At 42.6% G+C, this 11072-nt stretch overlaps 1 protein-coding gene across 2 annotated transcripts in view; it reads left to right on the plus strand.

Annotated features, from left to right (window-relative positions):
* UCHL3 (ubiquitin C-terminal hydrolase L3) overlaps positions 1 to 9733 on the plus strand; it is a 117905-nt gene extending 108172 nt beyond the window's left edge. For both annotated transcript variants that reach the window (XM_038770716.1, XM_038770719.1), the window contains 2 exons: positions 7318 to 7376; positions 9502 to 9733. In XM_038770716.1, the coding sequence (XP_038626644.1) occupies positions 7318 to 7376; positions 9502 to 9585 (143 nt within the window). In that variant the 3' untranslated portion in view covers positions 9586 to 9733. The remainder of the gene's footprint in view (positions 1 to 7317; positions 7377 to 9501) is intronic.
* The last annotated feature ends 1339 nt before the right edge of the window (positions 9734 to 11072 follow it).

Genomic DNA, 11072 nt, shown 5'->3' on the forward strand with positions numbered 1-11072 from the left:
TTTAAGTGCTTTAATGCACTGTCAGTTCTCTCCCTTCTATGTAACTTTATTGATGTCCTACTGCAACCCAACCCAAATACTATGCTCCTCTAATAGAAACCTATTCCCTGTACCTTGATTTTATCTATCACACCACTGACCCCAGGTAACACTATCCACACCGTCAAAACCCTCCTAAAATCACGTCTCCTCCAAGAGGCCTTCCCAGACTAAACTCTTTATTTCCCCCTCCACCCTTTGGTCTGAGAAGCAGCATGGCGTAGTGGAAAGAGCACGGGCTTGGGAATCAGAGGTTGCGGGAGTCAGAGACTGTGGGTTCTAATCCCAGCACTGTCATTTATCAGCTGTGTTACTTTGGGCAAGTCACTTAACTTCTCTGTGATTGTTAACCTATCTGCATAATGGAGATAAAGACCATGAGCCCCATGTGGGACAACCTGATTACCTTGTATCTACCCCAGCACTTTGAACAGTGTTCGGCACTTTGTAAGTGCTTAACAAATACCATCATCATCATCAAATATAAACTTGGCTGTGTACCTCTTAAATGCCTTGATAATATCGTTGGTATTTGTTAAGCGTTTGCTGTGTGTCAAGCACTGTTCTGAGTGCTGGGTTAGATACAGGGTAATCAGGTTGGACACAGTCCCTCTCCCACATAAGGCTCACAGTCTTAATCCCCATTTCACAGATGAAGAACCTGAGGCACAGAGAAGTGAAACAAGTTGCCCAAAGTCACACAGCAGACAAATGGCAGAACTGGGATTAGAACCCAAGTCTTTCTAACTCTCAGGCCTGTGTGCTATCCACTAGGCCATGCTGCTTCTATCCGCACCCCAGCCCCACAAAATTTATGTAAATATTCCTATACTCTACTATTTCCCTTACCCCAATCTATTTTAATATGTGTCTTCCTCTGTAGATTGTAAGCTTCTCTTAGACAGGAATTGTCTCTACCATGCTATACTGTACTTTCCCAAGCACTTAGTACAGTGCTCTATACATAAATTAAGCCCTCAGTAAATACTTTTGAGTCCTCTTGAGACCATAAGCTTATTTTGGGCAGGGAAAGTCTACCAACTCTGGTATATTGGACTCTCACAAATGCTTAGGAGAGTCCTCTGCACAAAATAAGCACTCAATAAATGCAATTGATTGATTGAGTGATTGATTGATTCAAGGTTGCCACATATGTGGAATCTGATTTTGACTTCTGCATCTTTACCACATTTCCCTAAGGCATGTGATTTCAAAGTACCCATTATTAATCACTTTGTTGTTTTTGCCCTAGGCTATACTTGTGGTGGTTTATAAAGTCACAGCTGGCATCTTCTGAGCCCACCCAATGTCAGTTATTTTCAGGGAGTGTCTGAGTGATCCAGACACATTTCTTTCATCATCTGAGGTAGAGGACGCTGCTATTTTTCCTTCCCTAACTATAGGATTAGTCACTGTAAATTTTTCCTCCGAATTCACTACTGGTATCTGTAGTTGGGCGAAACTGGGAAGTAAGCAGTTTCAACTCTGGCTACGCCGCTGTACCCAACTATAAATCTCCTCCCTCTTTACAATTATTAATCTGTGCTGAGAGAAACACCGAAGTCCTTCTGGAGATTAAATATGTACCTGGACATCAGTTTATTATCACTGTTTTCTTAGACTGGGCACTTCTCACAGATCCAATCTACCCGACAGGAAATAGGACCCTATAGCACACCTACTCATAAATTGCCCCACTATTTGTAACTTTAAAATAGGTTTAAGGCTATTGCAAGTCTTATGAGAATTAAATCTAGCAATAAGGGGAGGAGGAGAAAGGAGAGAAAAGGAGAGAAGGAAGAAAAAGACATGAAGACGCTTAATCTCTTTCTTCTGCTGAACTCTCCCAAGTGCTACATACAGCAGGCACTCAGTGAATTAACTCCCTCGACCTCTGCTGTGTTATTGCATTCTCCCTTTGCTAATAATAGTAATAATGATAATATTGATATTTGTTAAGTGCTTACTATGTGCCAGGAGCTGAACTAAACTCTGAGGTAGATACAAACAAATCAAGTTGGACAGTGTCCCTGTCCCATGTGGGGCTTACAGTCTCAACCCACATTTTATAGATGAGGTAACTGAGGCACAGAGAAGTGAAGTGACTTGTGCAGGGTTACACAGCAGATAAGTGGTGGAGCCAGAATTAGAACCCATGACCATCCGACTCCCAAGCCCATGCTCTAGCCACTATGCCTTGCTGCTGCTTCTCTTCTCCCTGCCTGTCTGAATTCACTCTCCTCCCCACTCCCCCTGCTGTGTTGTCATGTTCTTCATTTTTTTTTTATTTTGCAATCTATAAATCCTCTCAAATCACTTGGTTAGTGGTACATTTTTTTTAGTTAACATTGACTTCGAATCTATGTCAAATAATGATGTTATGGGGGTTTTCACTTACACTTGGATCTGTGACCTTTGGGCACCTGATAGTCATCTTCCCCATCAACTCCACAACACTTATGTACAGATCTTGAAATTATTTATTATAAATGATTTATATGAATTCCCGTCTTCCCTTCTGGACTGTAAGCTTGTTGTGGGCGGGGAAAGCATCTGCCAATTCTGTCGTATTGTACTCTCCCAATAATAATAATAATAATTGGCATTTGTTAAGCACTTACTATGTGTAAAGCACTGTTCTAAGCGCTGGAAACACTGTTCTAAGTGCTGAGAAGGTTACAAGATGATCAGGTTGTCCCACGGGGGGCTCACAGTTTTCATCCCCATTTTACAGATGAGGGAACTGAGGCACAGAGAAGTGACTTGCCCAAAGTCACACAGCTGACAGTTGGCGGAGCCAGGGTTTGAACCCATGACCTGACTCCAAAGCCCAGGCTCTTTCCACTGAGCCAGGCTGCAGTGCATTGCACAAAGTAATCACTCAATAAATACCATTGATGATGATTTCATTTATTTTAAAAGATTTTTATTTTAAAAAAAGAATGAATAAATGTGGCATTTACTAAACATTTCCTTTATGCCAAGCACTTTACAAAGCACTGGAGTAGATATAATACAGTCAGATCGGACACGGTCCTTGCCTGACCAACATGGAAAGGAAAGGGAAAATCACTAAAATCTACCCTTTCCTCTCCATCCAAACTGCTACCATGTTAATCCAAGCTTTTATCCTATCCCACCTTGATTACTGGATCAGCCTCCCTGAAGACCTGTTGACCTCCATGTCTCATGTCTCTTCTCACTCCAGTCCATACTTCACTCTGCTGCCCAGGTCATTTTTCTGCAGAAACATTCAGGCCATGTTTCCCTATTCCTCAAGAACCTCCAGTCGTTGCCTATCCACCTCCGCATCAAACAGAAATTCCTCACCATCAGGTTTAAAGCAATCAATCACCTCATCCCTGTTACAGGGAATGTATCTGTAATACTGTTATATTTTACTCCCCCAAGTGCTTTGTACAATGGTCTGTGTACAGTAATCGCTCAATTAATATGATTGATTGAGTGATTGAAAGGGAGAATAGATATTTAAACCCCATTTGACAGATGAGGAAACAGAGGCCGAGAGAAGTCACTTGTCTTGACCAGGGTCAACCAGAAAGCAAATGGTGAAGCCAAGATTTAATATTCCTGCTCTGAACATTGAGAAACGCATAAGATTAGAGATCAAGACGTAAAATGGCAGAAAATGTTTGCAGAGTGTGACTGTGCATATGTTATTTATGAGCATAATTGCTGCCCTCTTCTACATAATTTTTGCATCCCTGATACCTGAGAGGTCTTTTAAGTGAGTTGGGAATTAAGTCTGGCAATCTGGGAAGCAGAAGAAATATGAAAAGAAAAAGGAGGGGTGAAGAAAGGGGCACATGAGATTGGGTTTCTTCTATTGCACTCTCTCAAGTGCTGCATTCAACAGGCAATCAAGGTATCATGGTAACCAGCCCCCTCCTTCCTTCCCGGAGCATGCCCTAATTGAAGAAGAAGTTCTACACACGCATACACACATGCAAGCACACACACACACACACACACACACCCGTGCGGATTACCTCTTCTCTTTTGGCATTCTGACACTTTCCCTCTTGGTCCTGGGGACTCATGCTCTTGGTACAGTGCTCTGTGAGGGCATTTATTAAGCACTTACAATGTGCAAAGCACTGTTCTAAGCGCTGGAGAAGTTACAAGGTGATCAGGTTGTCCCACGGGGGGCTCACAGTCTTAATCCCCATTTTACAGATGAGGAAACTGAGGCCCAGAGAAGTTCAGTGACTTGCCCAGAGTCACACAGCTGACAATTTGCGGAGCTGGGATTTGAACCCATGACCTCTGACTCCAAAACCCGGGCTCTTTACACTGAGCCATGCACAGTAAGCACTCAATAAATGCCACTGATTGAGTAGAAAGTCCCCATTGTGAGCCTGCAGAAACCACCTTAGCTCATTCCAACCTTCTTCCCTTCCTACCCCGGCTCAAGCCGCTTTCACTGCTTACAAAAATAATCTTTTATTTCCCCCTCGGAAAATTGGGCTGGGAGGATTATGCCACGGAGGCGATTATGCAAGTAAATATGGTAACGTTGAGCTGTTTTGGCTTAGTAAGAAATGTGGTGCAAGTATAAAAAGTTGTCTTCTGGTGATTCAGATTTTTTCAACTATACCTTTTATTTTAGTGAAGAAGCCAAGTTCTGCTGGACCTTGTAATTCTGTGCTTCCACATTGCTTCTGATCTTTTATATCTTAGTGACTCCATTTTCAGTTGTCATGTATCCCTACTGTGATTTATTGCTGATTCCCATGCAGGGCTCCCAATTGGTTTTATAAAAGTAGCTTCCTAAATAAAATAGCATTAAATGTCGTACAGCTTCCCATAAGAAATCATGTAAAGTGCATTAAGGAATTTCCCAGATCCAAAATGACATAAATGCATATGAAGCACTGACTTTACAAGTCACAGTAAATACGATTATGTGACTAACTATAAGGATAAATATTTGCCATTAATACAATATCTCGAATTAGTTTTTAATGTGTACATTATGTAAGGACTTAATTTTCAGTGTGCTGCCTTTCATGTCCTCTAGCAGAAAAACAACTTGTGTGAGAGCGATCTCTCATTACCTAAGCGAAATGCTAACAGAGCTCTCGTCACTTAGTGCTAAACTGAAATAGATTTTAATCAATCCATTCGAGTCAGTTAAAACTCTTTAAAGTTCAAGGTAGAGAACAAAGCCAGATGAGCCTCCATGGGGCTGTCTTGTCATAAACTCTGAATGAATGAATAAACTCCCCCCTCCGCCCTCATGCCCACTTGGAAAGACCCTGTCCTCCTCACCATGGGAGAGGAGAATCAAAGCGTCCGCTGTTGTCCGGCTGGAGATCCGCAAGAGGGGCAGGAAGCACACTGAGGGATAGAGGAAGGCTTGGCAGACCAGCAGGCCCAACAGTCAATCAATCAATCAATCAATCGTCTTTATTGAGCGCCTACTGTGTGCAGAGCACTGTACTAAGCACTTGGGAAGTACAAGTTGGCAACATATAGAGACAGTCCCTACCCAACAGTAGGCTCACAGTCTAAAAGGGGGAGACAGAGAACAAAACCAAACATACTATCAAAATAAAATAAATAGAATAGATATGTACAAGTCTTGGTGTTTCACCAGGTCAGAAGGACCTGGGTTCTAATCCCATCTCTGCCACTGGCCTGCTGTGCGACATTGAGCAAATCACTTCTCTGTGCCTCAGTTCCCTCCACTGTAAAATGGGGATAAGAGCGTGAGCCCCATGTGGGAAAGAAACTGTGTCCAACTTGATTTACTTGTATCCACCCCAGCGTTTAGAACAGTGATTGGTACATAGTAAATGCTTAACAAGTACCATAATTATTATTTTGAAAGTTAGCGAGCCGACGTCGTGGGCCAGCATCATCCGACATGGCGACGCCACTGATGTCCGGGTCAGTCCGATTCCCGTCGAACGGCTTGAATTCGAGGGGAGACCTGTGAGGGCTGAAATGCCACTTTCAGGTGGCACCATCCCCCTGGAACGAGTGGCCCCTGTGAGATTAACTAGGGGCCGCAGCATAGGGTTCCACTGCTGGGAAGTCGGAGCCGAACAACTCGGTTGAGCTGTGCACCCCGCCAACCTCGTCTGGCCGCTGAGCTCCTTTTGCCTCTTCTGACGAAAACTGCTGGAAGGGGCTGTGCTGCTGCTGGACTGTCTTCTAGACTGTGAGCCCACTGTTGGGTAGGGACTGTCTCTATATGTTGCCAACTTGTACTTCCCAAGCGCTTAGTATAGTGCTCTGCACACAGTAAGCGCTCAATAAATACAATTGATTGATAATTATTAATATTATTATTATCTAAAGTCCTCCATCGGCAACTCTCCCCGTGACAGAGCAGAGGAGTCTAACAGAGGGGCGAGATGCGGGGGTCTGGCTCACGGGAAATGCATCCCGATCTCGTCCTATCTGCTCGGACAGTGCCCGTGTGCGGTGACCGTTTTTGGAAAGGCTAGTTCCAGCACCATCTTTGTAATGACCCAAGGGGCGGCCACGTTGATAGGGTCAGGAGATGCTCTTGGAAGGAGGAAGATTCAAGGAGGCTGGAATTGCCACCTCCGGGGCCCAGGGATGCAACCTCTAGAGCCCCTAAGTAAATTAAGTAAATTAATTAAGGAAATTAAGTATACCTGGGGAGCACTGAAGGAAATACCAGGAAAAAGTCTTGAAAGAACAAGATTTTAAGCGGTGATATTCATCACATGTTGATGCTCATCCCCCCCTTTAGTAGTATAAGTTAATTTAAAAGCTAAATGTCGATTTTACTTGATGTTATGAACTTGAGCAGTTTTACTGGTAGCTCTTTGGTCGAGACAGAATAATTCTGTTTCGAAGTACTGATAAGCCTTCCTCCATTTGGCTTAATGATGTACGCTGTGAGGGATTAATCTGTCACTGACTTCACATGGAAAAATAAAGTGCTTGCAATTGTTAGAAGGTTTCTCAAGTCATTTCTGCACAAGCATATAATTTACTACGTAATTTCTTTTCCTAAGTAGTTTGAGCCAGTAATTATATTTGCAACAAACTGTATTCATACTGATTTTATCCATTTTTAAATGTGAAGGAAAGTACTGACCTTTAATGCCAAACTAGTGTGTTATGCTTCTTATTAAAAACATCAAGCTTTGGGTTTTGACATCTAAAAGAATGCATCATCTTTGTTCTGATTTGGCTCGCCTGCGGGAGAGAGAAAATGGCCAAAATCGATGTTGACGTAGAGAGTTGAGTCCCCCTTTTCTTTGTGCTTTTCCTCAGATGGACGCAAACCTTTTCCAATAAACCATGGGGAAACTAGTGATGACACTTTATTAGAAGTAAGTATCTATTGGGGGTTGTTGGGGAGGGTGACTCATTTTAAACATTATGAAATGAATGTTTGTATAGCATAAATATCAGATAGCACTAGTTGTGATGGTTTTATCAATCAAGCACTCCTTGTGCAAAAGCACTGGGAAAAAGTACATGGGTGAGAAATAGGCTCCTCAGGAACTTGCAGTCAAAAACTAAGGGCTGGGGGAGGGATGGTGACAGGCACATAAAGAAAGAAGCAGAGAAGCAGCGTAGCTCAGTGGAAAGAGCATGGGCTTTGGAGTCAGAGGTCATGGGTTCAAATCCCGGCTCCGCCAATTGTCAGCTGTGTGACTTTGGGTAAGTCACTTAACTTCTCTGTGCCTCAGTTACCTCATCTGTAAAATGGGGATTAAGACTGTGAGCCCCCCGTGGGACAACCTGATCACCTTGTGACCTCCCAGCGCTTAGAACAGTGCTTTGCACATAGTAAGCACTTAATAAATGCCATTTAAAAAAAAAGAAGTGTTCAAATCAGCGTAAATGTCAAAAGTTAATGCTAAATGCAATAAAAATAGAACATGGAGTTTCACGATAGACACTGCATGATCGGGATTCATACTGTAAAATCGTTATGGGCAGGGAATGGGCCTGTTCATTGTTGTATTGTACTCTCCCAAGCGTGTAGTCAGTGCTCTGCACCGAGTAAGCGCTCAAAAAATACAATTGAATGAATGAGAAGAATGGGAAGAAAGAACAGATACAAGGAGGACAGGCCAATGACTGCAATCCATCGTCCTCCAGTGGAGGTGATGCTTAAGCTAGTGGTGGAGCGGGATGGGCAAATGAAGTGTAGTACAGTGCTCTGCACTGAGTAAGCGCTCAAAAAAAACAATTGAATGAGTGAGAAGAATGGAAAGAAAGAACAGATCCAAGGAGGACAGGCCGATGACTACAATCCATCGTCCTCCAGTGGAGGTGATGCTTAAACTAGTGGTGGAGCGGGATGGACAAATGAAAACTCTGGACAGATTGCTAGAGAAGCAGAGTTGTGGCCTCAGAGTCCTACATGCCCAACAGTTCCAGCTGCGTGTCCAACAGCGACCTTCCCAATGTTTGAAAGGTGAAGGAGGTCTTCCGCCGCAGGCGTTTCCCTCCCCTCCCCGAATGGATCTTTTAGACTGTGAGCCCACTGTTGGGTAGGGACTGTCTCTATATGTTGCCAACTTGTACTTCCCAAGCGCTTAGTATAGTGCTCTGTGCATAGTAAGCGCTCAATAAATACGATTGATTGATTGATGGGAAGGCCAGATGATGTGGGGACCAAGTCGCTTCATTCTTAAGCTGTGGGGTCAGAGGGCCGTCCGGTGACACAGTTCGCTCCTCGTCTAGTTTGGCTTTATAATTCCAGATCAGGACTGCTTACTGGTAAGAAACCCCAATGCCTCTCACCATTTAAGGCTTCCCTTTCCACTGCTGGTGTAGGCATCGCTTCCACTGGAGACGGTGGATTTAGGGAGATGGATTTGTAGCCATCCACCTGTCCTCCTTTGACCTGTTCTTTCCATTCTTTTCAATCCCAATTGCGGGAGACTCCATGTTCTTCTCACCCCTTTTTCTCCCTCTTCCTTTGCTCCACCTCCAGCAACACAGAAAGGTTTTGGAAAAACTATAGTGAGGTACAAGTTGAATGAAATTTCAGAAAATGTGTGTATGTGAACATAATAATAATAATAATAATTGGCATTTGTTAAGCGCTTACTATGTGCAAAGCACTGTTCTAAGCGCTGGGGAGGATACAGGGTGATCAGGTTGTCCCACGTGGGGCTCACAGTCTTAATCCCCATTTTACAGATGAGGTGACTGAGGCCCAGAGAAGTGAAGTGACTTGCCCAAGATCACACAGCAGACATGTGGTGGAGTCGGGATTCGAACTCATGACCTCTGACTCCAAAGCCCGTGCTCTTTCCACTGAGCCACGCTGCTTCTCTATAAACATATACACACGCATATACATATATGCGCATACATATATATATGTACATAGATCTATAAAACTTGTAGAAATTAGATGAAAAACGCTTTGTTTGCCAGCTACTCCTAATAGCGTGTTATAAACTGAGGAATTTCGTGTTCCTTTTTTTGTTATAGGATGCGATAGAAGTTTGCAAGAAGTTCATGGAACGTGACCCAGAGGAATTACGATTTAACGCAATAGCTCTATCTGCTGCATAACTCCTCCCTGGTGCAAACACCGCTATTGTATTATTATTTGTAACAAAACTAAAATTCCTACCAGGTACTAATGCTAAAAATTTTGATATTTTCACGACCTTGTTGACCAGTTCTAGTTTACATGGATTAAACTTAGAATTAATCCTTATCTGTTGTCCGAATTTTTTTTTCCCCTCAGGAAGGCCACTGTGTAATGAAAAGAAAATGTATAATCACAAGGTATGGCTCAGGCTGGCAGTTCAATGCAATCAATTACTGAAAGCAATCAAAAATTATTCCGTAATATTTATCGAACACATACTGTGTGCAGAGCATTGTACAGAGTGCTTAGGAGAGTACAATAGAAGAAGATATACTCATGGCCACTTATAATCTAGCAGGAAGCTTGTTTTGGGCAGGGGTCGCATCTGTCATATTGTATTATCCCAAGCACTTAGTACAGTGCTCTGGAAGTGCTCAAGAAATGCCAGTTCTGGACTCCGCTTCACCACTCGTCAGCCATGTAACCTTGGGCAAGTCACTTAACTTCTCTGTGCCTCAGTTACCTCATCTGTAAAATGGAGATTAAGATGGTGAGCCCCATTTGGGACAGGGACTCTGTCCTACTGTATTATTTTGTATCTACCCCAGTACTTAGTACAGTGTCTGGCACATAGTAGGGCTTAACAAAAGCCATTAAAAAAAAAAATAGTAGCACACCTGAGACTATAAAGTTAGGTGTCTCTTTAGATTTCAACTAATTCTAGGAAGATAAAGCTCAAAGTCTTCGGTATTTACATAGCCTTTTTTTTCCAGGAGCAATAAATATTCGTGTGATATTAAAAACAGATGTCATCCTGTTGTTGCACTCTTAGTAAATTGAAATTTAATAAGTTGTAATGTAGACATAATTGAGTAGTGAAAGAATTTTCAGCACTACTTAGGAATAGAAGCTAGTGGAATGTAGCATTTGCAATTTAACTCTTGTTTTGGAGATTTGTGAATTCTAGCTAATACACTCCTGTTTATAATTGGGAGATTTAGGATTGCAGGAGATGGTTTCAAGGTTAGCATTGGGTGAAGTGGTTCAAAGATAGCCTTGGAAAGATTTGAAATATTGAATATTTGAATTTGAATATTTTCACCCTCTTCACCTAACAAAACCAACTTTTTGGCCTTTGAGACAGGAAGCAAGATATGAATTAGTGTAGTCAGTGTTCCTATATCATGGGAGTTATATTCTTCATGAACCCACATTTATTATGGCTGCCTTGGCTAATGTCAATCAATCAATTGCATTTATTGAGCACTTATGGTGTGTAGAGCACTGTACTAAGCCCTTGGGATGGCACAGTATAACAGAGTTGGTAGTCACATTCCCTGCCCATAGTGAGCTTACAGTCTAGATGGGGAGACAGGCATTAATATTAATAAATTATGGATATGTACATAATTATTGTGGGACTGAGGGAGACGTGAATAAAGTGTAAAAATCCAAGTGTAAGGGT

Source organism: Tachyglossus aculeatus, chromosome 2 (assembly GCF_015852505.1).
Source record: "Tachyglossus aculeatus isolate mTacAcu1 chromosome 2, mTacAcu1.pri, whole genome shotgun sequence".
Lineage (NCBI taxonomy): Eukaryota > Metazoa > Chordata > Mammalia > Monotremata > Tachyglossidae > Tachyglossus > Tachyglossus aculeatus.